General features: G+C 44.6%; 1 protein-coding gene across 33 annotated transcripts in view; it reads left to right on the top strand.

Moving 5' to 3' along the window:
- The window catches only part of NRXN1 (neurexin 1), a 1,024,248-nt gene that overhangs the window by 759,665 nt on the left and 236,616 nt on the right, over nucleotides 1-27,967 (top strand). For all 33 annotated transcript variants that reach the window (XM_081188376.1, XM_081188372.1, XM_081188367.1 and 30 more), the window contains one exon: nucleotides 19,808-19,989. In XM_081188376.1, coding sequence (XP_081044502.1) covers nucleotides 19,808-19,989 — 182 coding nt within the window. The remainder of the gene's footprint in view (nucleotides 1-19,807; nucleotides 19,990-27,967) is intronic.

Here is a 27,967-nt window from a genome sequence, read left to right as displayed (position 1 = left end):
GCAAATAAACGGAAGAATAAAGCAGGAAGTGTTGCATCTGTGCTCTGGACAAGTTAAGATTACAGTGCGCATGAGCTTGGTTGGCTGTCTCAAAAGGGAGATTATGAGATGGGAAAATGTACAACAGGGATGGGAAACCTGTTGTACATTGTGTTGAAGATCATGATATTAAAAGATGCCTGCTTCTTGGGAGAAAAGCAATGACAAACCTAGACAGCATCTTAAAAAGCAGAGACATCGCCTTGCAGACAAAGGTCCATATAGTTAAAGCTATGATTTTCCCAGTAGTGATGTATGGAAGTGAGAGCTGGACCATAAAGAAGGCTGATCACCGAAGAATGGATGCTTTTGAATTCTGGTGCTGGAGGAGACTCTTGAGAGTCCCATGGACTGCAAGAAGATCAAACCTATCCATTCGGAAGGAAATCAGCCCTGAGTGCTCACTGGAAGGACAGATCGTGAAGCTGAGGCTCCATTACTTTGACCACCTCATGAGAAGAGAAGACTCCCTGGAAAAGACTCTGATGTTGGGAAAGATGGAGGGCACAAGGAGAAGGGGACAACAGAGGACGAGATGGTGGGACAGTGTTCTTGAAGTTACCAGCATGAGTTTGACCAAACCGCGGGAGGCAGTGGAAGACAGGCGTGCCTGGTGTGCTCTGGTCCGTGGAGTCACGAAGAGTCGGACACGACTATATGACTAAACAACAACAACAACAGCAACATCAGGCTAGTGGCCCATCTAGTCTACTGTCCTGTTCTCACAGTGGCCAACCAGATGCCTGTGGAAAGCCCACAAGCAGGACGTGAGCACAACACTGCAATTCCCTCCTGCAGATTCGAGGAACTGGTATTCAGAAGCATTACTGCCTTCAACAGTGGAGGTGGAACATTACCATAGTGGCTAGCTGTTGGACTACAATTCCCATCATCCATGACCATTGGCCATGTTGGCCGGGGCTGATGGGAATTCAACAATGTCTTGGGGGCTGCAGTTTTTCCCACCCTTGATATGCGGGGGGGGGGGGGAGAGACTAAAAAAATCAGTGACTTGGAGCATCACTCCAACGAAGGAATACTACAGGGGTTAAGGTTCTCAGTTTGCATGGAGTGATGTGATAAACAAATTCAACTACATGAATGTGGAGAGAATGGGCAGAAAGAAACGTTTCCTTTCTACCAGGGTATCCAGTGTGGTTTCCCCTGTCCAAAAAATGGACTACATTTCCCATTATGCTTGACCATTATAGTCAAGAACATTGGGAGGGCGCTACATTGACTGCAACATTGTCCTTGAGGTGACACAGTGTCATTAGTTGGGTTCAGGCTCAGGAAAGGCAAAAAGAAGGACTTCTTCATCAAGTCCACAGATTTGGGAATTTGTCTCAGGTTACACAATTTAATACCATAAGATGTAGGTGTTGCTACTAGTTTAAATACTGTAGATTTAAAAAAAAAAGGTTTCCACACTTTTCAGGGGGTTAATTTCATCTGAGGAGGTTAATTTTCACCTGTGACAGTCCAATGAAATTTCAGTTTTTAGAGTTAGAGTGGTATAGCAAACATAGCACTGGACTTGAAAACCTGGGTTAAAATCTGACTCAGAACTACCCTGTCATGTTGTTGTGATAATCGGCTGGTAGTTGGGGAAGTAATGACATGGTGTATGCAGCCTGGAGCTCCTCTACAAATGCAGGATGAAAATACAGGAAGTGGACACCAATATATTAATGTCCCACAATGCAGTATGAAGGCATGTGATGACACCACTTTGCTGAAGGTGAGCAAGACTAGATGTGGTGTTCCTGTTTTGCTGTCCACAATGAATCATAGAATCATAGAATCATAGAGTTGGAATAGACCACAAGGGCCATCGAGTCCAACCCCCTGCCAAGCAGGAAACACCATCAGAGCACTCCTGACATATGGTTGTCAAACCTCTGCTTAAAGACCTCCAAAGTAGGAGACTCCACCACACTCCTTGGCAGCAAATTCCACTGTCGAACAGCTCTTACTGTCAGGAAGTTCTTCCTAATGTTTAGGTGGAATCTTCTTTCTTGTAGTTTGGATCCATTGCTCCGTGTCCGCTTCTCTGGAGCAGCAGAAAACAACCTTTCTCCCTCCTCTATGTGACATCCTTTTATATATTTGAACATGGCTATCATATCACCCCTTAACCTCCTCTTCTCCAGGCTAAACATGCCCAGCTCCCTTAGCCGTTCCTCATAAGGCATCGTTTCCAGGCCTTTGACCATTTTGGTTGCCCTCCTCTGGACACGTTCCAGTTTGTCAGTGTCCTTCTTGAACTGTGGTGCCCAGAACTGGGCACAGTACTCCAGGTGAGGTCTGACCAGAGCAGAATACAGTGGCACTATTACTTCCCTTGATCTAGATGCTATACTCCTATTGATGCAGCCCAGAATTGCATTGGCGTTTTTAGCTGCTGCGTCACACTGTTGGCTCATGTCAAGTTTGTGGTCAACCAAGACTCCTAGATCCTTTTCACATGTACTGCTCTCAAGCCAGGTGTAGTGAACAAGTTACCCAGCACTGGCTTCGTGCAAGCAATGTCCTCTTTACTGTGACTCCGTTAATAGTTTTTAAAATGTGGGTGGGAAACCCAGTTCAACCTCTCTGCCCCATCTGTCTGTTGACCATCCCTCCCTTTGATATTGATTTGTGAGTTCATATATAAAAGGCTTGTCCTCTGCCTCTGAAACAGTTTTGTCTTTTTATAGCCTTGGAATGCAGGATAGCTTCCTCTCTCTCTCTTTTTAATGCTGCATTTTAATTCTTGCAAATTGCTTGCCAATTTAATACCGGCAACATCTAAACAGTAAGTAATTGCTTATGATAATGAGTGCAAACTAATTTACTGGAATATGTTAGTATTCACAATGCACTTTTAAACTGTCGGCTGTTCCAAAAATACGGCGCTCTGGTTTAACGGCGGCTTTCCTTATTGGGGGGGTGGGGGGTGGTATTGCTCCTACAAATGCTGACTTTCCCTGCTCCACAACCCTTCAGAATAGCCAGCTTCCAACTTTAGAACCATCACACACACACCCCAAGTGAGCCCATGTGAATGTGAGATCTCTCCATTTTCTGATGAAGGAGAACTGAGCAGCGACATCAACCTCAACAACAGCAATCACAAAAGCAGTTTAAATAATTCAGCTTAATTACTGATTGATGTTTCGGAGATAAACATTTATGCCATGATAGAGTGCTGTTGTTCCCATATGGACTGTAAAGATTAATTTAAACAAATTTTAAAGCTAAGCAGTGCAGTCATTTATGGATTTCCGAGCAATGCCTCTCTCCTTTTTTTTTTTCCTTTTTTTTTGCAATGGCCTTCATTCTGGAAGTGATTATATCTCCACTGCGTCAGTCAACCGACTGTGGGTTGCTGCTGTTCCGTTTTATCTTATTAAAACAAAGAGAGAGTTGAACAGATAAAAAGCTACTTGAGATTTCATGGCTTGCAGCCATGATTTGAATCTGTATACCAAATAGCCTGCACCAGAATCATTCTGTGTTGGTTTGGAATCCATCTGTTTCCTTGTAACCCATATACTGAATGAAGAGACATTTGTCCTTCCTCGCCACTAGAGCAAGCAATCTGCAAGGACTTTCCACCGAATCAATTGTTTCAGACATACATAGGGCCATACAGTATTCTGCATTGGGGAGATTTGGGGGGGCTCCACATACCAGTGGTGGGTGTGTTCATACGCACAACAATCCCCACCCTCCATCCAGGCAAGGAGAGGTAAAGCTACTAGAGACAGGACTGGAGGGAGAAGCCATTGGAGGGCGGCAATGGGCCCCCAAGCCTGAAGGTCCCCACCCTCCTCTAATCTCATTGGCTCTTGGATACCACTTAGGGATGGGTATAAGGTGCCATCCCCACCAGAGGACCAATGAAATTTCAGCAGTTGAGCATCAGAACTTATATATCTCAGAAACAGCCAGACATGGAGTAGCAGAAGTTTGCAAAGCCATTACAGTGGTACCTTGGGTTACATACACTTCATTTTACATACGCTTCAGGTTACAGACTCCGCTAACCCAGAAATACTATCTTGGGTTAAGAACTTTGCTTCAGGATGAGAACAGAAATCATGCAGTGGCGGTGCGGCGGCAGCGGGAGGCCCCATTAGCTAAAGTGGTGCTTCAGGTTAAGAACAGTTTCAGGTTAAGAACGGACCTCCAGAACGAATTAAGTTCTTAACCCGAGGTACCACTGTATGTGACTTTAAAAAGAGGAGGAAATGGCGTCTACTATACATGCGTGTAAATACCATCCTAGTCTTCCACTCTGCACTTATTTTATTTTATGAGATTCTTACACTGTTTTACCTTCCTTCCAAATTCCAGTAGATGTTTTGCTTGAGGAAGAGCACCCAAACTTCCATTGAATTTCATATTAGGCAAACTTCATTGACGATGGAAGCCCCCTTCATATTCTAATGGTGACATCCATTGGATGGGGCTGTGCCATTGGCCCCGCTCCCACAGTCAGCTACAACACTGTCCCTTTTGCCATGATATCTACATGTTGGCAAGAGACAACTCACAAGATCTCACAAGATATAGGCACCAATGTTGGCGCTGCTTCTCCACTGGCAGGGTGCCATCTCAGGGGCTTCCACCACCTGAGGCTTAACCACACCTCATGGGTAGGCCACGCCTACAGTCGTGGCTTCCCCCAAAGAATTCTGGGAGCTGTACTTAGAGGTGGCAAGAGTTTTTAGGAGACCCCTGTTTTCCTCCCAGAAATACAATTCCCAGAGTTCCCTGGGAAGAGAGACTGATGGTTAAACCACTCTGAGAACTGAGAGGAATAGCGGTCTCCTTAGCAGCTCTCAGCACTCTTAAGAAACTACAGCTCCCAGAAGTCTTTTGGGGGAGCCATGACATTTTAAAATGGTATAATAGTCCTTTAAACATATGGTGTGAATGTGGCCTCAATCGTACTTTTTTATATGCACACTTAAGTATTTTTTTTTGGGGGGGGGGGGTTCCACACTTTAACTACATAGCTGTTTTAAGTGTGGAATAAAGCAATGTATGAAGTGGGTCTTAGGTGACAGAAATCTACTCCCACCCACTTTTTTGAAGGCAGATTGCAGGCTCAGGAGGGGTCTGGAATAAGATTGCATTGCGGGGCAGCGGGGAGCAGATTCCCATGCCAGAGTCTTGATCAGGTGGCCACAAACTGGCCATGTTTGAAGACGAATCTTGCACTCCATGACATGCTGCTTAACAAACATCACACGTAGTTTGGCCCCAAGAAGCTGAGGGGGGGGGGAGAGCTGCTGTCAGTCAGAAAGTATATGATACCTGGTTTATGCAAGCCAAACGAACTGACTAAATGTAGGGCAGAGACTTCATTGTTCATTATAATGAGGTCTGTGATAGGCCTGGCATAGTCTGGTTTTATTCTGTGTCATGTCACAGGCAAAAAAACAAAAACAAAAAAACAAAAACAGCATGCTGGGCTGATGGATAAAATGTGGAGTATATATCAATTTTACTGTGGATAAAAACAACAACAACAGTGTACTCATTTCAGTGAACACTATTATGGGCTTCAGCGAGGAGGCCGGTCCATGCTCAGTAATTACCGGGACTATGAAAAACAAATAGTTCAAAGCATAATACACTCATTTGTCACTTCTGATCTCCTTCCTTGGACTCCGGCAGTTAGCTTGTCACTCAAAAAGAGCGGGATAAATCTTTTCCAAAGCAGAATGATAGCAATTACCATAATGACACAGCATGTCACTTTTTTGCATGTGCCAAGCTAGAATTTGGAGAGAGGGTGGAGGGAAGAAGGAGAGGAATCAGTGATCTGATATCACAGAAGGGGAGGAGGGGGGTGGGGAAGCTGGCAACTTCTCTGTTCCATTCCGCGGTTTAACGGGCCCACTGCCGGCAAGTTCCAAATGTCACCAAATCTGTTTTTCTTCTGATGGTCCATCGTTCGCCCTATGGGATTATTTTGCAGTGGTGAGCTTGCGGTTTTCAGGCAGGGTCCGCTGTGAGGTTGGGCTTCCTGGGAAGCTTATCTGTGGGTTTCGCCATAACAAGGGGTTCATCCAAACTACATTTGTCTCATGATCTCTAGGCACAAGTCTGAGAGCCAGTGTGGTGTTACATATGCTTCAGGTTATATACGCTTCAGGTTACAGACTCCGCTAACCCAGAAATAGTGCTTCAGGTTAAGAATTTTGCTTCAGGATGAGAACAGAAATCGTGCTCTGGCGGCACGGCGGCAGCAGGAGGCCCCATTAGCTAAAGTGGTGCTTCAGGTTAAGAACAGTTTCAGGTTGAGTATGGACCTCCGGAACGAATTTAGTACTTAACCTGAGGTAGCACTGTAATAGAGAAATTAAGAAATGCAGAACAAGTGATAAAAAACGGAAAATCTTCAGAAGTTGTTGACGGAAGTCTAAAATAATGTAGAAGACAAGAAGTTATATTAAATGATTGTTGGAAATGATACGTTTTTTAAAAAAAACACCAATAAAAATGTATTAAAAAAATACAGTGGCAATGGAGCCTACCTGAGAGGTGCTGAAACTGAGTTCAGGTCCTGCATGTATGTATGTATTTGTAATGTGTGAACAAACCTCATGTTTATGCTGGGCACTGGAGTACTCCAATGTTAACAGAGTGTGTGCCCTTAAAAATGTCCCAGAATCCTCTACAACTTGCAGCAGCTCCTCAGCAAGTTGAAACATAGAAAGCTGCCTTATACTGAGCCAGACCATTGGACCATCTCACTCAGGATTATTATGCCGACTTTCAGCAGCTTTTAAAGAGGGATAAGATTCTTTAAAGTTCAAAAGTTCAAAAACCATGACCAGAAGTTTATGCTCCAATCCGCCCCCTTCTTTGGTAAAAGGCAACAACAACTGCTTGGTGTCGTTCTTAGGAAAAAAACTTCCACATCTTTCAGACCCTCTTCAATGTCTCTAGAATGCTGATTTGGCCATTCAGCACCCCTGATTTCCCAGCCCATGAATTTTCAGTGGGGAATTTATTCGCGATGCTGATGAGGAAACTTTAGCGTCGTGAATTTAAAGGCTCTGTTTCCTCAGTTATTGCTCTGCAAATCAAATGAATTGTGAATGGCTGAGCAGGGCTCTACCAGAGTGCTTATTTAGGGTAGGTGATATAATCCTACCTGACAGCAATTAAAAGAATTCAGCGGCTTGTCCTGACGACTAATGGAGCTGGCGAAGCAAGTGCCTGTGTCTCTGTGTGTAGGGATAATATTGGCTCTTGTCATCCTTCTGAATGGTGGACATTGTGTTCTTGATGAGGAGTTGTTGTTATTGTTGTTGCTATTGTTGTTGTTGTTGTTGCTGCTGCTGTTGTTAGCACAAGTCTGAAGGAAGAACCGTGTGTCTCTGTGTGTGTGTTTCCAGCACTATAAGTATTTGTTTCTCTTGACACACTCAAAGCAAGTCACACATTTTGAGCACTCTTGCTCTGTTCAGGGTTTCTTTAGCAAAGTCATTTCATTTCTTCAGCTGCTTTGATCAAAGCTACAGAGATCCTGCCTACTTCCTCCTCCCCTCCTCTTTTCCATTGTATCCCCTGCAAACGCTCCATTCACAGCTTACTAAGAACATAGATCTCAAATGGGCCGGTTATGGGTTCTCTGCTCCATATTCCCTATCTCTCTTGGACTTTGTCTGAAAGTTGTTGTGTTTGTGTTTAACAGATAGTCTTTGCTTTGGTTTATGTATGTGCTGGAATGTATGTACCACACTCTTATACATGTCTAAAAGGTAAAGGTACCCCTGCCCGTACGGGCCAGTCGTGTCCGACTCTAGGGTTGTGCGCCCATCTCACTTAAGAGGCCGGGGGCCAGCGCTGTCCGGAGACACTTCCGGGTCACGTGGCCAGCATGACGAAGCTGCATCTGGCGAGCCAGCACCAGCGCAGCACACGGAAACGCCGTTTACCTTCCCGCTATAAAGCGGTACCTATTTATCTACTTGCACTTAGGGGTGCTTTCGAACTGCTAGGTGGGCAGGAGCTGGGACCGAACGACGGGAGCTCACCCCGCCGCGGGGATTCGAACCGCCGACCATGCGATCGGCAAGTCCTAGGCACTGAGGTTTTACCCACAGCGCCACCCGCGTCCCTTATACATGTCTACTTGGAAGTTAATAGGGATGGGGAGAAATTCAATCCAGCTTCCGTTTAAAGGTGAATCTACCCAATTCTGACTTTCTGAAAACCATTCAAAATCAGCACTTCTCTGAATTTTGCAATGCAGTTCGTCAGTCAAGGAAGGTGTAAAAAAAAAACCGCACAGACTAGGGTAAAGTGTGTGTATCTCTCTATATAATAAAAATGTAAGAATGTCATCAGAGGATTTGTAGTGCTGCATCCCAATCCTGGATTTGCATGAAGTCTGGCTGGAGTGAAGGCAAGTTGCATAGCAGCAGTGGACATGGCATGGAGGTGAGAAGAAAGAGACACTGAGAGGGAAGAAATGATGGTTTAAAACAACAGCTGAAGTTTGAGTAAAGTTGGAATGGTGGCTTTAAACAACGGTAGAGGTTCGAATAAAGAGCCTTCATAAAAAGGAGTATTTGAGACTCTGCATCCTTTATCTCCAACACACGAGGCAGTTGAGGAATGGAAGAGGGAGACATTTTAGTATAGTGAGAAGGAAGAGACACTTAAGGAGACAAAAGGGGCTGCTTTAAACAATGACAAGGGTTTGAGTAAAGCATGAGTAGAGTGACACTAAGGGGGAAATAATGGTTTTAAATAGCAGCAGAGATTTGAGTGCAAATGAGTGCAAAGTGGGGCTGCAGAATATGAAAGCGGCTTTGGAAATCGGGGTTTAGAAGGTGAAAAGTGAGCTTATTAGAAAAGGGGATGGGGAGTTGAAGCTCTAGAGGTTTAATGTGGGAGAACTAAATTTAAGGTTGGAAAACTGACAAAACTAACAATTATATATTTTGTAGCATAGCCCTACTGAGTTTGATGGAGCTTACTCCCGAGCAAGTGAGTAAAGTCAGCTTCAAAGTCTTATCTCTGAAAATATGAATATAAAGAGTGAGTGCACTAAAACGTTGGCAACAATCTACCTACTTTTGTAGGCTGCTAGACACAATTTTAAACAAACACACAAAACATCTTAGTCTAGTCATTTAGTCGTGTCCGACTTTTTGTGACCCCATGGACCAAAGCACGCCAGGCACTCCTGTCTTCCTGTACATCTTAACGGTAAAGGTAAAGGGACCCCTGACCAATAGGTCCAGTCGTGACCGACTCTGGGGTTGCAGCGCTCATCTCACTTTTTTGGCTGAGGGAACCGGCATACAGCTTCCGGGTCATGTGGCCAGCATGACTAAGCCACTTCTGGCGAACCAGAGCAGCACACGGAAACACTGTTTACCTTCCCGCTGGAGCGGTACCTATTTATCTACTTGCACTTTGACATGCTTTCGAACTGCTAGGTTGGCAGGAGCAGGGACCAAACAACGGGAGCTCACCCCATTGCGGGGATTCGAACCGCTGACCCCGTTGCGGGGATTCGAACCGCTGACCTTCTGATCAGCAATACCTAGGCTCTGTGCTTTAACCCACAGTGCCACTCCAAACAAATATGTGTGAATTGGCTCAAGTGGCTATGATGAGCTGGCCTAAGGTTGCATGGCAATTACTCTACGATCAGTTGGGAGCAGGGAGTGCTACTTCTCAACTTCCACTTCGTTTTGCTAGAAAAGCTTGAAAGTTCCTTGAAGTAGCATTTGTTTGGCTTGCAAAACACCCCAGTTTTGCCAGGTGTTTCTGTGGAGCTTCTACACTCCCCGAAGTGGGACTGCCTAGCCATTTCAAGTAGACTATTAACAGATGGTGGAGTCACTTGTTTGCTATCAGACTTGGTAAGATCCGAACTGGGTTCCTGGCGCCGCATTCTGCTGCTTGCCCCTTCGGCTGTGCCGGCCAGCCCCTTAACTGTATTCCTTCAGCATCTGGTGCAATTAATAAGTCATGAGGAACGAATCGGTAGGCATTGCAAGTGTTTCTGGTCCCTGGCGTGTAACACTCATTTATATTAATAGGCAATTCAGTCAATATGCAAGCAGAAGTCCCTAAATTTCCAAGGCGAGAATGAAATTAGGCAGTTGCTAATGCAATATTTCAATTTCACTTGTGAAAAGCACATATACGTATTTGTGTCCACACATGTGTATGTGTGCGCAGAAACACACACATGGGGAGAGAGAGAGAGAGAATAACATAGTTTTTGCCAAAGAAAAATTACCACATCTTCAATAAACTTATCCTTAACTGACAGTACGGTGGAGAGAATGTAGGAGGGATGAGATCTTCCCTTATTTATAGATGTTTGACTTTTAATTTCCATCTGATGCCTTGGCAAGTATTCAAAGAAAGACACATTTTTCCTTGTTGCCGTTAATAGAATTATAAATGGAGTGGACTTTTTTTTTTATGTTGGCTCCCACATGGCATTTTGCTGCAGTCTTCGGATTTGGGTAGAAGATAATTACATCATTTCTCCCGTATATATAACAAGGCTATAGAAGGAAGGGTGCTACTTGCTTTGGGATTTTGTACAGAAACAAGCCACCAGGGAAAGCCATGCTAGCAGAAGAAATTGTCCAAAGGAATTGTATCAATCCAGGCAGGAATAGTCTGGCGACTGGATCATTCCTATGCAGAATTACTCAGAAGTAGGGTTTGGGGGAAGAAATTTGATTCACTTCTTATGTTAAGGCGAATCTGTCAAACTTGCATTTTCTGAAATAATACGAGAGATGAAACTCAGCCGCCCTTCAAAATTCTCGCTTTTCTGAATCTTTGTGCCGCAGCTCTCCAAGCACACCGTATTTACAAATATATATATATATAATAGCTGAAAGTGTATATAATAATGACTATGCTAGTGAAAATAACATACAAAACCCCTTATTCTTAGGAAACATGGTGTGTGTTTTTTTTTGGGGGGGGGAATGTTGATATTAGTTAAAACCTTATACATACATGCGTTTATTAGGAGAAATGTGACTAAAATGCCGAATTTCCACGAGGACCTTTTTAAAAAATATATATACAAATTTGCTACAGAAATGCGGAAAACTGAATTTCAGATTGGAAAAATGAGGAACTGATTGGGGCTCAGTAAGCCATGACAGCAGAGAGACTCCAGTGGATTAAGCGAATTAGGCCAATAGGTGTCCAATAGTCAACAAGGTGGTTCTTGCAAATGCTGTAGAGGGAAGTGAGGGGCAGATGGGGCTCGTCAACCTGGGAAGGTAGCCCTTCTAGGAGAAGGAAAACTCTTATTCTAAACCTCCACTGCCTTGCAGGATATATTCGGGAGAAGAACAGGCTAAGGATTAAGCCCTATGCATATCTGGAGTGGAATCCCTTAGGCATGTTCCACCACGCTGACCACTCCTGCTGTGGAAGCAAGACAGGACAATTCCAGATGACCCTCAGGGTCCCTTCCAACTCTATGATCCCATGACTTGTGAGAGAAACTGTTATGGACTAGAACAGATTTATCCATCCTGAGTTTGGGGGTGTTGGTTTTTAGCACAGGTGGAGCATTTTTTAGACATTCATGTGCTTTTGGCATGCAGTGCTATCAGCTGGGTTGAGTATGTGTGGATTGGGCACAGGAAAAGAGAGTGTGCTGGGCCCGGGGGTAACCTGAGCAACGCAGTCCAGGTCCGGTCCCGAATCCAAGGGTTCTGCGAGGAGTCAGTCCGACAGGCCGAGGCAGGGTCAGGCACAGGGTCTCAGGCAGGTTCTAGCAAACAGCAACATTGCTCCCGCAACCTGGGGCAGGGTCCGACAGCCTTTTATCTTTGTCGGGGTAACAGCCGGCCCTGATTCCCCAGTGACTCACCTCCCTGTCTCTCCCGAAGGCGAGCACTCCTCCTGTGAGTACTCAGGTCTCTCCTCCTCTCAGACCTTAGTCTCTGCAGCTTGGGAGATGTCAGTGGGTTACTAGACGCTGAGACTGCCTCAGCCTCAGCCTCTCCTGACTCAACTGGTAGTGGAGCAGCTGTAAGTGATGGCCCAGCTGAAGGCAACGAGGTAATCCCCACATCTGGAGCCAGGGCAGGCTCAGGCCCCTGACTCAGCCCAGCTGGTGCTTGTTGTAGGGGAACCTGTGCAGACTGGGGCTGTTCAGAATCAGGCCCCAGACTTGGTTCCGATGCCGCCTGAGACTCCTCTGGTTCTGAGTCTGAGCCCGAGTCCCAGGCCATCACAGAGAGCAGGTAGAGACAGTGGCATAGAGGTAGCAGGACCACTGGAATAAGGGGGTCACTGGTGGCAATATATACTGAAAATTCCCCAAACCCTGGAGCTGGCATTGATCAGAACAAGCTGTCTTAGGATGCTGGTATCCCTTCTCAAAGAATACACGGCATCTGCAAGGTTGCTTTAAGAATAGGATACGATTGTTAAGGGCAGCAAGTTAGGGATTTTGGGCTTGTTAACAGCCCTTGTAACTCTGTGACACAGTTCAGCTTTGCTTCAGTAGCCGTGCGGGTGGGTGGAGTTTTGCCATTGGTTTCAGTGATTATACTTTTGGAAGGAAATTTGGACTAAGATGTGGGCACACACACAAACACACCCACCCACACCATTGTGGCTCTGCAGATCTGAAATTGATAGCAAGCCCAGCGCTTTATTAGAACAATTGTTTTGGTTCTTCGTCTGCTTTAATAGTTAATGGGGAGAGCTGGACATTAAACTACTGTTTGGTCCCTGAGTAATGAATTTTGCATTATTATATTTGCCTTTCCTGAAATACAAACACTAAGGAGCCTCTTCTCAAATGACTTATAGCCCATTTTTGCATAACTAACAGTGGCTTTGTGGATTAGACAAAGGCAGGTCTAGTGTTCATCAACGCAGATTAATTAGACCGTTTTCTGAATCTCAGCTGGTGTTTGGGCCATGGGAGGGGTGGGCAGGGAGTCAAAAAGAGCATAGCTAAAGTGAAGCTCCTTTGAAAGAAAGTGGGCAGGAGGGGAGGAGAATTTTAATTCTATATCAGATTGCTTTTCAGGTATCTCTATTATGCCAAGCTATTCCTCTAACCCATAGATAGTGTGGCTTTCCAGGACAGCCTGACCACAGCAGTCCATGCATGCCTGGGTAACCTCTGGACTGTAACTCTTGATTTGGGACTGCCCTTGTGTCTGGTCTGGATGCTTGCAGGAGCAGGCTATTGGCAACCTGTCTCTCCATCACCAAAAGAGCTCTGTTAGTTACAAGTTTGCAAGCAGGGCAGGATCAAAGTTATTGTGCTAATTCACAAAGCCCTAAACAACTTGGGCCCCAAATATCTTAATTCCTTTATCCCTGATTCCTTATGCCCTGCTTCAATCACTGAGGTCTTCTGATGGGGTACCTTTGATGGTCCCGTGTGCCCCCGAACTGTGGGAACTGTTGCTCTGTTAGGGGGATAGGGGTCTCCTAACAACCCTCAGCACCCTTCACAAACTACAGCCCCCTGCAATTATTTTGGGGGAAGCCATGACTGTTTAAAGCAGCATCATAGCACTTTATGGTTCGAGTGCGACTGGAATGCCCAGCAAGAAGGAAAGTGAAGAGGAAAGATTTTGCAACACAGAGATCTGGAACAAATCTTGTTCCCTGCCTTTGAACGCAGTTGTCATCTCCATCATGATGAAACAGATTTAGAGGCTGCCCCACCCTGGCCTGATTTGGAAGGTGATGTTGACCACATAAAATTGTCCACTACATGTGAGTGCATCCCTTAGGTGCCTGGGGGGGTTATCAAGCACTCTCCTTGTCCTTGGAGTTTAAAAGGGGCTGACAGGTTTGCTTGCAAGGGATGCGCACTGGCAATTTGCCATCCAGAGGCAGGTCAAGAGATTTGTGGTGCAGTCAAACCGGATTATTGATGTCACATTTGTTACACTTCTTTCCCCTAGAGTTTTAAAAGGAAAAGGCATGAGAGAGGGGGAGAGAGAGGGAGAGAGGGAATGAATGAATACCAACACAGCTACTAAATAGATGATAAGAAGCTGCCTGGTTGCAAAATCAATTAGCTGCATTTGGTAATGCTATGCGTAGAGCGACGCCCAAAATGGAGGCGAGGAGCTTGTAGCTCATTTATTGTGACACTTCAGACAAAGAGCTCATGGCAATTGGGAGGCAGCGGAGAGGCTTAACCACATGACAGCCCATATTTGTATCTCCAGACTGTTTCACCCACTGTCCTCGAGTGACTCGTCTGGACCATAAATAAATAAATAAAATAGTGGTGGCTGAGAGTAGGCTAACATGACATTCCTTAAGCAGCAGCTAGCATTCTTGTGTGATACAAGTTGGAGCCGTGCTGTTTGAAACTGCAATATATAGCCTCGCCCACTAACAGGAGTGCTCCTGTTCAACGCTGCTGGCAGCCAAGCCCTCTTTGCTCTGGGATAACTTCTCCAAACTGGTGTCTTCCAGGACTACAATTATCATCAACCTCAGCCAGCAATAGTCAGGGAGGATGGGAACTGTAGGCCTACATCATCTGGACGGCATGAGTTTTGCTACCCTTGATCTAGGGCTCACATTTTGGGAGTGGGGGGGGAAGAGGGGTTTCCCACTTTGTTTTGAAGTTTTTAAATTTTTTTTTGTATACCCACAAACTTTGAGGTCCCCTTGAGCATCCTGAAGACCCCTGAGCCCCCCCCTTTTGCTACAGTACTTTAGTTTGCTGTTGCTAGGAGAGTTAGGATGGAGATTCTAAAGACCACACTCACCTGCTTTGGTCATTGTGTATGTTTTTTGTTTTTAAAAAACACTACTGCTACTCCTAATAATAATAATGCTCTTTAAAGAATCATAATATTTTCAGTACCCATGACCTCTGCAGCCTGACAACTCCCTGGGCCCCTGGGTGCCTGAGCACCCACAAAATTCCCCATGAAAGGGCCAGGCACCCAGAAGTTTTGGTGCCAGGGCCATGCATGGCACCCACCGCCCCGGGCACCCACAGTCGCAGGGCCAAGTTGGCACTCCTGAGCCTTTTCATGTGTATTCAAAATTTCTTGATTTTTAAAAAAGTTTATGAACGTTAAACTTGGCTTTCCGATTGAAAAGATACAGCAGAGAGAAGGATGGATGGACAGACAGGTTGGTAGTTTGTACATGCCAGTCTAAGTCTGTTGGAAGCACTCTGCTAGAAACCACAGGCATGGATAGGGCTTTTTTATTGAGTCCTGTTTGTAGGCTTCTCATAGGCATCTGTGAGAACTGGGTTGGTGGACCAGATGGTATGATGCAACAGGCCCTTATTATGTTTCTATCTCAGGGCTGGAGCGCATCCTTTTGTCTTTAAGGATCTCAGGAAACAGACTTGGGATCGAGGAAGATATTTGAGGTCCAGTTCATAAGTAGACAATGCTGGAATCGTGGTTCCACTGACTGTGGCAGCAGGACTTGGTAGCCGACAGTCATTTCTGCTAACCAGCTGAGATATCCAATCCCAACATGATAGTGCATCTGCATTCGTTCATTCATTCATTGCATTTATTAGTTGGTGCATAAGTAGGCTTGTCTGGGCAATGCACAATTACAACAATTTATAATCACAAGTCTGATAGATCCAGCAGCACAACTGTAAAGCAAGACAAGCAATTAAAAAGCGGAAATGATAATGATTTCAGGCATAATAAGGCAACCAAGCACACTGTAACACCAGCCATTTGTCATTATTCCCATTTGTCAAACAAAACACCAGTTAAATCAGTAATAACTCAGCCTCCGGTTAATGAACACTGGACGGTCTTCTGGCATGTGTGTTTTAATGTTAATGTGTGGTTCACTTCAAAACTTTTGATGATCTTTAAAACTGGTTTCTCCAAAAAGTTGCTGCTTCTTCTTCTTAAAAACCACACATATTTTACAACATTTAAGTTTCCTAGTAAAAATAAATAAGTAAATAAAAAAATAAAAAAATGAGGCCAATAAGATTTTAAAAATAAAATAAATCCTACCTAAAATATCCTGTTGAAAACATGAAGTATGTTAAAAGGAGGAGCCTTGCACCACCTTAAAGATTAAGGCTGCAACCCTAATAGTACGTACTCATAAATAAATCCTAATGAATTCACAGGGGCCTACTCCCAGCTGGGCTGGTGGTGTTAGGATGCAGCAAAGTTGCCTCTCTGCTGGTTCCTGTGGGTGAAGTGGAGCACAGCTGATGCCAAGGGGGGGGGAGGCATGCAGAGACTCAACCTCCAGCCAAAGCTTGTAGTAATCTACAGCTGCTCATCCTCCCACCTGCAGTAGCCAGTGGGAAGCCCCCAAAATGGGACTTTTCATGGCAGTATTTGAATCAGTGGGATCCAAAGACCTGTCTGCTCCACCCAAACCCACCCCAGCCGTGCCTGCAGTAAAGATGGATGAGAAATCACCTCACCACATTCCACCTTGACCAGCAAGAGTCAGCAAGGCTTCAAAAGCTGCACCGGCTCCACTGCTCCAATCGACCCTGCTGGGAGTGCCCTGGCTGCTTTCTTTGGTTTTTGGTTGGCTTAATATGGGTAGAATGAGTTTTCATAGGCTAGGTTTTGCTTCTCAGATACAATTTTCCAAGTATGATCACTGAAACTCTAGCCATGGGGTTTTGGAAAGCTACTTGTTTTTTTAAAAAACAAAAACAAAACCAACCATCCCAAAAAATGTGATCAAACCAGACTATGGAGATGGAGATCTTTCATTCCCACTCAACAGAATCTTGAGGTTTAAACCCAGCAGCCTGCTTAATGCAACTGCAAAGAGATGCTACTTTGCTCTTAAGGATGCAAGACAAGCCAGCTGCATCAGGCCAATAGTCTAACATCCTGTTCTCATGGTGGCCAACCAGATGCCTGTGGGAAACCAGCAAAAAGGAATCAAACACAAGAGTGCTTTGACTTCCTGTGCTTTCTGGCACCTGGCATTCAGAAGCATTGCAGCCTCAAGCTGTGGAGGGACAGCCTAGCCACCATGGTCAGTAGACATCAATAGCCCTCTCCTCTGTAAATTTGTTGAATCCTTTTTAAAAGCTATCCAAGTTGGTAGGCATCACCAATGAGTTATGTAGCTTCACTATGCATTGCTTGAGATGTGTGGTGAGAAAATCCATGATCTGGGAAGAAGATGCAGACCAGCTGAAGATGCAATCCAGTTGACCTGGGTTGTTGGCTGGGTTTGTTAGCGCATTCATAAACCCCAAAAAGGTTTTATTTAGTGATGTGAAACCCAATGAATACACAGGGAAGGTCTCTGTTCAGAAGTCACATCTCCATAACAACAACAACAACAAAAGCTTGTTAACTGTTCAGTGTCTCCCACAAATCAGTGGCATCTTTCATAGGTTTGCTGCAGCATTATTATTATTATTATTATTATTATTATTATTATTATTATTATTATTATTATTATTATTATTACTATATTTATACCTTGCCCATCTGGCTGGGTTTCCCCAACCACTCTGGGCAGCTTCCAAAAAAGTATAAAAAGACAATGGTCTGTTAAACATTAAAAGCTTCCCTAAACAGGGCTGCCTTCAGATGTCTTCTAAAAGTCTAGTAGTTGTTCTTCTCTTTGACATCTGCTGCGAGGGCGTTCCACAGGGCAGGTGCCACTACCGAGAAGGCCCTCTGCCTGGTTCCCTGTAACTTGGCTTCTTGCAGTGAGGGAACTGCCAGAAGGCCCTTGGCGCTGGACCTCAGTGTCCAAGCACTATGATGGGGGTGGAGACGCTCCTTCAGGTATACTGGGCAGTTGCCGTTTAGGGCTTTAAAGGTCAGCACCAACACTTTGTATTGAATGTTGCAATCACAGGACTATCAAAGCAAGTTGTTGTTGTTCCATTCATTATTTTGTCCACTGCAAACTGATCAACCCCATAAAACCATTGTCTGTATTTATATATTGCAAGTTGCATTTTAGAATAGGGGAAAATCTCTCTTTCTGCATCCTCCCCCAATGCTCTCCATGTAGTTGCTGTTGCCTAAACAAGACACAGGCCTTGGCAACACCTTCGGACCCACAAAGCTTATATTAGCCTACCAGCCGTAGAAAATGGACCAAGAGCAGCTTAAAAAGAAATCCTCCTTTTGCTTTGGAGAGCAAATACCTAGCTCAGTAGTGCAGCACGTACTTTCATGCAGGAAATCCCAGCTTCAGTCCCTGTTGAAGCTGTCGGAAGGATCAGGTGATTGGCAACAGACTCTGCCAAGGAAGCACTACCAGCCTGAGTCAACACAGTTGGCTTAGACAGGCAAAAAGGCAGACCTGGTAGAAAGCAGCTAGCTATTGGGTTCCAGGAAACTACCGTATGTGGCCACAATATATGGTTAGGGTTATTTTTGACATAGTGAACACCATAAGCAAGACCTAATGTAGTGTGTTGGACAAGGACCTGGGAAAGAAGAAGAAGAGAAGAGTTTGGATTTGATATCCCGCCTTTCACTCCCTTTAAGGAGTCTCAAAGTGGCTAACATTCTCCTTTCCCTTCCTCCCCCACAACAAACACTCTGTGAGGTGAGTGGGACTGAGAGACTTCACAGAAGTGTGACTGGCCCAAGGTCACCCAGCAGCTGCATGTGGAGGAGCGGAGAAACGAACCCGGTTCCCCAGATTACGTGACTACCGCTCTTAACCACTACACCACAGAATTCAAATCCCCACTCAGCCATGAAGTTCACTTGGGCCAGTCACTGCCTCTCAGCCTAATCTACCTCACAATGTTGTTGGGGGTTTTTTTTGGGGGGGGGGTTAAAGGAGGAGGGAGAGAACCCTGTGGGCCACCTTGAGCTACTTGGAGGAAAAAGCAGAACATAAATGCAATAAACAGACAAACAAATGTCACACGGGCCCGGGGTTGTGATGACTTCTTGGGCTGTGGCTCAGTGGCAGATTACCTGCTTTGTATGGAGAAAATTCCCAGGTCCAATGCTCAGCATCTTCAGAGTAACAACATTTGGATGGCATCATATTGGCTATCCCTTACTTAAAGGCTTGGATCACCCAAGCATGGTGGACCATGGCTCGGTGCAGTGATGGCTTGGACATGTAGTCCATCATTCATTAAATGCCGCTGACAGAACAGGAACTCGCAACATTTTATTTTTTTAAAAAAAATGGGTTTCAGTGGAGTAATTTCACACATTCAGCTGATAAACACCAAAGGCTGATTCACACATGCAAATTTACTGCATTAAGTGATGGGTTAAATGACTGGGTGAGTCACTGCAGACCAAATTATTAATATATTTCACAGAAACGGAAAACATGTAAACACACATGCACAATAAACAAAATGGCCTGTGAGCTCCAAATCAGAGAGGAAAATTGTGACCCTCCAGATATTTTTGGGCTACAGCTGTCTTCATCCCTGACAGTTGACCATACTAGGAGGGGCTGATGGGAGTTGGAGTCCCAATGTCCGAAAGGCCAGTGGTTCCTCAGGAGCTAGGAGCATGGCTTTGTGTGTTGAGCAGTTAAGGTTACAATCCTAACGACACTAAACTTGAGGGTAAGCCCCTGTTGAACTCAGTAGGACTTGCTGCTGATGAGACGTGGTTAAGATTGTGTTGTATGTCTAAGGCAAGACCAAGATTTGAGGGTGTTTATCAGAGGGTCAGTGTGCCGAGACTATAATTCCTGAAATATTTCTGAAACCTAATTTTCTTATAGAACATACATTAAAGAAAGAAAAGTTTAAGTCCAAAACACCTACCTAATATTTCTTTCTTTCTCTCTCTTACAGCGGGAACGACATACATATTTAGCAAAGGGGGTGGACAGATCACGTATACATGGCCTCCTAATGATCGGCCCAGCACGCGAGCAGATAGACTGGCGATAGGGTTCAGCACAGTTCAGAAAGAAGCCGTCTTGGTGCGAGTGGATAGCTCTACTGGGCTCGGAGATTATCTAGAGCTACACATCGTAAGTACCGTCAGCAAAATGCAATGTTGCTATGTGTGTTTCGATTCCAGCTTCTGCTATGGCTATTACAATGCTATCCTTTCCTGAAATTGATTTCCTGTCATTGAGTAATGTTCTTTGGGTTGTTTCTTTTCTTTTCTTTTTTCCAAATGCGGTTAAGTGATTTATACATTTCAATCCAATTTTTGGAAGAGATTTTGGCATTGAGAGACTAATCCTATTGGTTAAGAGCAAAATGAAGGATTTAAAACCATTTTAGCCCCGCTGACTTCAGTGGGATTTAACAAGGCTGCAGATTGGGTTCTGAATCACTTTGGAAAAACCGGGGCTTCCCTTTTGGCTACTGCAGTGATTTTTGACACCTGAATAACTTGACGAGTTATATACTTGGTTGTGAGGATGGAGCTGTAATTAAGATTCAGGCCTGCTTAGAATATTCCAGTCACTTGGTGCCTATGCATTTTTTTTCTTACTGAAAGCCTCACAGCTTTTGACAGGCAGGATCCTCCTTCCAAATCCAATCTGAAAAATAATGTAAAGTAACTGGATTCATTTCCCTGAACTCTTAAATGCCAAAGACTGCCCTGAGGTTGCAAGTGTTTCCATGCATGTGTGATGCATCCTAGACAACATTAAGAGGAACTAAAGCTCTGATCTGTGGTGAACATATCACATCCACACTGAAAAGGGATTTATTATTGCCTCACTGTGGGAGGGGGCTGTACCAGCAGATCTGAAGGAGGCGGTAGCATGCGCCTTCATTAAGAGGACATTCCTGGACCACAAAGTGTTCGACAACTGTTACCCAGTTGCTAATATTCATTTTGGAGCCAAGTTGCCTGAGAAGGTGCTTGGATTGGATTTCATTGCAGCTTCAGGCTTGATTTGGCGACTGAAATTGCCCTGGTTGATGACCTGTGATGGGTGAGGGGCACGTGGGCTCTGGATTTGGCAACTTTTGATACTTTTCTCCACTTCTGGACCACTGCTGGGAGATGGGAGCCACTGCCTTGATGCAGTTCTGCTCCTATATCCAAAGGCATTGAGTGACTGTTTTTTGGCCCCCAGTGGGAATTATCCCATGGTTTTCTGTACAGCTCAGTCTTGTCACCTTTGCTGTTTAACATCTATATGAAGCCACTGGGAGTTGTCATCAGGAGATCTGAGTAGAGATTCCATCCATATGCTGATGGCCACCAGCTGTATCGCTGTGTAGCATCAGTACCAGGTGAGGCGGTGCAGGTACTGAACCATTGTCTGGAGGTGATAATGGGCTGGATGTTGGCCACTGAATTCAAGCTGAATCCAGACAAGATGGTGGTTCTCTAGGTGAATAGTTTGCATATATGGGAGCAGGCAAATTGCCTCTTTGGGCTGGGGGAGGAGTCACATTTCCCTTGAAGGAGCAGGCATGTGGGTGTCATAAATTGTTGATCTCAGTGGCTATGGATGCCTATGCCTGGCTTCAGAGGGTGTGCCAACTCTAGCCATTTCTGTATGGCCATTTCTGGACAGGGGTAGCCTAATGATGGTCAGCCATGTTCTTACTGTTGTAATGCATTCTGCTGTTAGTGCATAATATAGTCTGAGTCCAGTCCAAAATAGATCTGTGGGGGGAAACCATCCATAATCCAGGATGCGTATCATCCATTTTGAGAGGTAACCATCATCATTGTTATCAATGATAGTAACATATTGCAGTTCAATTTATATGAACGTCAGGGGAGGATATATTAGTCCCAGCAGATTTGCAAAGGAATCTGTCAGAGGAATGGTAATGATCGCATTTGGCCGGGTGCATTGTTAATCCTGATGAGAGCCGACTGATCTTGCCATTACTGTGCAGTGATAAATTTTGAGCAGAAAACACAGTTGTCACCCTGGAAAGTCTAGCTGGGCAATTTCAAGTTGCCTTAGAGCAAATAAGTAGCAATCACCATGGAAAGTGTCTGGATTTTTATGGCATCATAAATAAATGATCAGTTGAGATAAACTTAACTAGGGCAGCCGGGGATTTTAGCAGTTTAGATTAATCTCAACTTTGTTAATATATTAAGTTTGAGTTTGATTTAACAACCTTGCTGCTTCCTTTGCCGAGGATGGAATAGTTCCTCTTGCAAGAAATTACTTATTGATCTATTAACAATTTACACTTTTACCCTCGCAAAAAACGTTCTATGGTGATTATTCCCAAATTGCATTGTGCTATCCTGGTGAATTATGCGATTTCTTCTATTGCATGCAACACTTCCCCAACCTCCCAAGCTTCTCCACATCCCTCACATTCACTCCAGCCTATTTTGCCTGCAATTACACTGACCAGCTGATATAATTCAGCAACCTTAGGGGCAGCTAAAACCGTATGGCAGGACTTGGTTCTAAATTTGCTGTTGTACTCAGGTCCTGTTTGCAGGCTTCCCATGGGTTGTCTGTTGTGAGAACAGGATGGTGAAATCAATAGGCTGCTGACCTGATCCAGCCCTTCTTAATGTTGCATGGACAATCTAGGGTGGTAGAAAGGTGGAGATTTCCCCTTTGGAATCTGTGGCTTGAATTGCCACGTGAAGTTGCACCATCTTGAGAAGATAGGAAGGTCATAACGTCCTGCTTATACATTTCTTTGGAGTAAAATATCTGCATCTGAAGATGCCTTTATAGAGGGAAAGGGCCATAACTCTGTAGTAGAACACAAGATCTGCATGTGGGAGATTTCTGTTAAAACCCCTAGCATCTCCAGGCAGGTCTGAGAAAGACACCTGGAAGTCTATCAGTGGTCCTCAACTAGTAGGTCTCCAGATGTTGTTGGACTACAACTCCCATCATTCCTGTCCAGCATGACCGGTGGTCAGGGATGGTGGGAGTTGTAGTCCAACAACATCTGGGGACCCACGGGTTGAGAACCACTGAGCTAGATGGAACAACGCTGGAACAATCAGCTACCTGTATTGTCTTTTGGGACAGCCACTTGTCATTCTAATCCTATATTGTCTGTTCTGACTGGCAGCAGACCTTTGGAGTCTCAGGAAGAGGGGGCATTACCTGCCACCCGATCCTTTATTAACTAGAGATGCCAGGGATTGAATTTAGGACCATTTATGGTTACAGACCAGTGTTATACATTTTTGCTATGTGCAGTTCCTCACAGCGGCGGAAGAAGCTGCTCAGGCACCTGGGGAATGTGCTAAGGGGTGGGCCGCGCTGCCCATAGTGGTGGGGCGCACCATGGGGCCTCCAGAGTCTGTCTGCCTCCTTCCACTCAGCTGCCCTACAGCTGGGGGGAGGCAGTGGGCGGACCATTTGGGCAGCCTAAGCTACCACATCTCTCCCAGGAGAGACACATGGCTTGGGTGCGCTGTGGGCCCCACGATGAGTACAGCCCGACATTTTGTCACCCCCTCAGTGGTGACACCCAGGGCGAACCACCCCCCAGCACACCCTCCTTCCCCCGCCCCCTGGTTCCTCATTCAGTATCTATGTTTTAACAACACCACAAACTTTTGTTCTGGAAACAGACAGCAAGTTTAATCAGAGGAATAAAAAACAGACCTACACATTTTACAAAGATTGATGTGAACCTAACGGAATCCAAGCTGATGGTAATTTGCTTCCTGATTGCTACTTGACCATTTGAATCAGCCTTTAATGCTAGACTAGAAACACAATTTACTTACCTAGCAATAGTCCTCCCAGATTAACCATTGCTAAACAGGGAACATTTTAAAGCACCCTGTCATTTATTACTCTTCCAAATCTTTAGCACAACAGACCCTGGAAAAAAACCGATTTTTCTGAGCAGTGCCATAATTGTACAGAAGAACTTTATATTTCATGGGAATTGGCATTAGCACTGATTTATTTTTTTTTAAAAAAAGTTTTGAACCCTATTAGCAAAGCTTCCAAAGTTTTCTTTCATCTCAAACTAAGTTGAATCTCAAATGAAAAGGCTTGTCGACACAGATTCCGAAATCATTACGTTAGGCAAAAATAAGTTTATATGTTTATTTGCATGCATACCTTTTGTTTGTTGGTTTATTGAGGGCACTTCTGTTTGCAGTTGGAGAGACTGTGGAAGTAAAATGGGATTTCTAGGCACAGCCCTAGTTAAGTGTCTCTGGCATATCAGGTTTCTTTTCCATTGTGCTGTATTTGATAGTCCAATGTTGTGGCTTGCTAACTTGTTAACATTTTAGCAGAAACCACTGCCATGTGAAAGTATTTCCCCCCTCTCTCTTTTTAGAAAATAATTCATTGGATCTTGAGCAACCTGGTCTGCATTAGAGGCCTCTGTGCTCTAAAATATTCTTGCTGCACATTTCCAGAATATTCAATCAATCAATCAATCCATCAATCAATCCATTTGTTACTAGATATGATATCCCATTAGTTATTCTTGTGGCAGGATGGAGGCAAGCAGGGAAGCAGGCAGTATTACATAATCAGGGGCCACATTCACACCCTACGTTTAAAGCACTATGATACCACTTTGAACAGTCGTGGGTTTCCCTCAAAGAATTCTGGGAGTTGTAGTTTGTTAAGGATGCTATGAGTTGCTTTCAGACTTCCCATTCCCCTCACAGATCTACAGTTCCAAGAGTGGTTTAACACTCAGTCCCTCTTCCAAGGGAACTCTGGAAATTGCAGCTTTGGGCGGGGAATAGGGAATCAATGAATTGGGACCCAGAGTGCCAAAACAGGTCCTGGGAAGAGTGGGAGATGGTTGAAAAGAAGCTGTTCTGTGAGCTTTGAAAAAGCATGAATTGGCCATGGATGGATCTGCCAATTTCATTTTCTCATTGTTCCAATCTGAAATTTGTTTTCCCAAATTTTTGCATTCATCAGCACTTTAGTGTTCATATCTCCCAATACACATATTTTTGTATGTGATTTTGTTTAATATACACATTTTTGCAAGCAATTTCCTCTATTATCATGCATTTCTCTACGTTGTTTTCACCAACATGTGCATTGTTGTGCACACTTTTGGATTGAAGTACGAATGCATTTTTTTTGGGACAGAGAGCTGCATTGCGAAATTTGGAGAAGTGCAGATTTAGAAGAATTTTTTTGAGTTTCACTTCACTGATGCTCTAACCGAAGGTTGGCCTACAAGTCCCATCCCCACTGACCTTTGTCAAACTGGCTGGGATGGGTTGGAGTTGTAGTCCAACAACATCTTGAGACTCAAGGTTGAGGGACACTGCTCTAGCCTCTGCAGTGCGCTGGACTCCTCAAATCAGCTCCTTAAGGGATTCTGTAAACTGAAATTTAAGTGTCACCCTCTTTGGCTAATTCGAGTCACAGTGGACAGAGAAGGTTCTGAAAATAATAAAATAATTACAGTAGTGTCAAATTCCATTTGTGTTTGTTCAAGGCCAAGGTGGAGTTATATTAAATTCGGCAGCTTGCCAGTGCACAAAGCATTGCAATGTTAAAATCCAAATAACACAATTCTATTAAGAATGGAGGAAAGGTTTGTTTGGCATCAGTGCTTTAGCTAGATGTGACAACTGAAGTTAGCATTTGCAATCCTGCCTCGGTACCTCTGAATCAGCACTGGAAATGAAATCAGATTATTAGGCATGAATAGGCACTACTTTTGCTGCCTACATTTTGCGGCGAGCAAAGCCCAGATTGAATTTGGGTGGGGTTTTTCTCCCTGAGAGGAAACATTTGAGGAATTTTGAAGGTAGACCTCTCCTCCACACAGAGAGAATTAAAATATATTCCATACTGATGGTTGGGAGCAGCCTAGAATAGTCTTGACTTATTCTGGATCTCTTGTCAGCATTTTTATTTAATACATAATAATGCAGAAGGGAAAAAAATCCAGTTAGCTTCCTGTGTGTGCCATAGGGGGACATACAGCCCTCCTGCAGTGGAGAGGCAAGCACCACACAAAGGAGAACTTTTGGGAGATAGGCTGAGGTCACTGGGTCAGGCACATCAAACTTTATATGCTTCACAAACTCTATCTCATTAATCTTGACAGCCCTGCTAGGTACACCAGTGCTGTTCTCCAAGTGTTGCAGAGCAGGGAGGAAGGACTTACATAAGGGTACCAAATGGGTAAGGGTTTGCACCCTTAGCCACTATGCTGCACCAGTTTTTTTGTTAAGCAACTGGCTTAGCTTCCAGGCATCCCCCCTGTGAGTCCTTCTGTGAGCCATGGGGTTAAAAGATATCCTCTTTCCCCACAAATTGCTTGTGCATGGTAGACAAGAAACATTTGTGACACACTGAAGCGAAAGGACTGTGTGAACACACAGGAGGGTGTGACCATATGAACAGATGAAGCTGCCTATGCCAGATCAAGACTATTGGTCCATCTAATTTTGTATTGTCTACACGGATCAGCAGCTGTTTTCCTGTAGGAGTCTTTCTGCAAAGCAGATGCCCTAGTGCAGGCACAGGCAAACTTGGCCCTCCAGGTGTTTTGAGACTACAATTCCCATCATCCCTGACCACTGGTCCTGTTAGCTAGGGGTGATGGGAGTTGTAGTCCCAAAACATCTGGAGGGCCGAGTTTGCCTGTGCCTGCTCTAGCACTAAGCTATAGCCCACCACTGCAATTCCAAGGTCAGCTAAGTCATGGGAATTGGTGAGACCTGTCTAATCCTAGTGTGGACAGGGGCGATACAGGAAGGGGCAATTTCATGGGGAAAGCACGGTGCTTGAATGTTTTGCCTAGGCATGGACAACAACCATCAGTTAATATGGAATACAATTTTCCTATCTTCTCCCTTGGGAGGTGCATCAACACTCAAAGCTGCAGAAGCTTGCGAGCCTTCCCACTGGTGAGATGAGCACTGCATCTTGGATGAAATTAAGGAGCCAAAGGAAGCTCCAGCACATTTGCCAGCATTCCACTGATGACAACAGGGACAAGTTTGCACCACCCTAATTCTGATTCCAAGGCTTTCTGCTTCAGTCCCCTCTCCCTTCATTGCATATTGCCAAAGGCTCTTCTCCGCTGATGGCATTCATTTACTCTGCAATATACCAACCTCCCAAGTTGAACAAAAGCCAAGAGAACATTTATTCCTTTGGTTAAAGTTATGCTTGGAAACATGAGCATATTGTCACACGTCACCCCAATCTCTGAGCAGTCAGAGACTCCAGGGTTCTAGCACAGAAATCGAAGTCTAAATACATTGACAATACACATAAAATATCACTGCAACATTACAAGAAAAAATAATAAACAACAATGAACAGTTTGTTTAATGTACATAAACATTTAAGTAAGCGCACACTTTCCCCCGAGATCAAGTCAAAGTATCTATTAAGCAACCCCCTTTTGGAGGGCTGGAGGTGGGGGCAACCCTATTGAAACCAGCCATCTGCTGATGGCAACTACAGAGTCGTTCCCCATCCCCTTACTTCCCTGCAGTCCTTCCTCTGGTAACAGCTTGGCATAACTAACTTAAGTCCCTTAATTTGAGTAAAACTTAACTGGAGGCGACTGCTCAACATCCTTGAGAAAGTGCTGAGATCGTAGTCACCAGCACATTTGTTGGCTGAACATATGAAACTTGCCAACACATCGCATAGCTCCTTGCAATGGGAGTGGGGGGTGGGTGGGCACCTGACAAGTTGCTATTGTTTTATGTCCTTCCTGGTGGAAACCCGTTTCCCCAGCTTTTGTAATGTTTTGATGTGTGATGGGGGATTGCAGAGCACTGGCCACAGGACCTAGTCTCATTGAATTTTAAAAAGCATTGTGTGTCTGGCTCCCCTCCATCTTACCTTAATGCAAATAACATATGATGAGAGACAGAGAGAGAGAGAGAGAAGGAGGGAGCTGCTGTACGAAGGCAAGAGGCTTATGAAATAATATAAAATAAATAGAAATTATTAGAAGGAGTAGAAGAGTCTTTGCTCTGATATGTTCCACTGTTCTCCTCTGAGAACGGCCAGAACTTGAGAACTTGAAGCACCCCTGGCCTTGCTATACCCACTTCCCATGTTCTTTTTGGAA

Source organism: Podarcis bocagei, assembly GCF_964188305.1.
Source record: "Podarcis bocagei genome assembly, chromosome: 3".
Lineage (NCBI taxonomy): Eukaryota > Metazoa > Chordata > Lepidosauria > Squamata > Lacertidae > Podarcis > Podarcis bocagei.
This window is presented reverse-complemented; position numbering and strand designations above follow the sequence as displayed.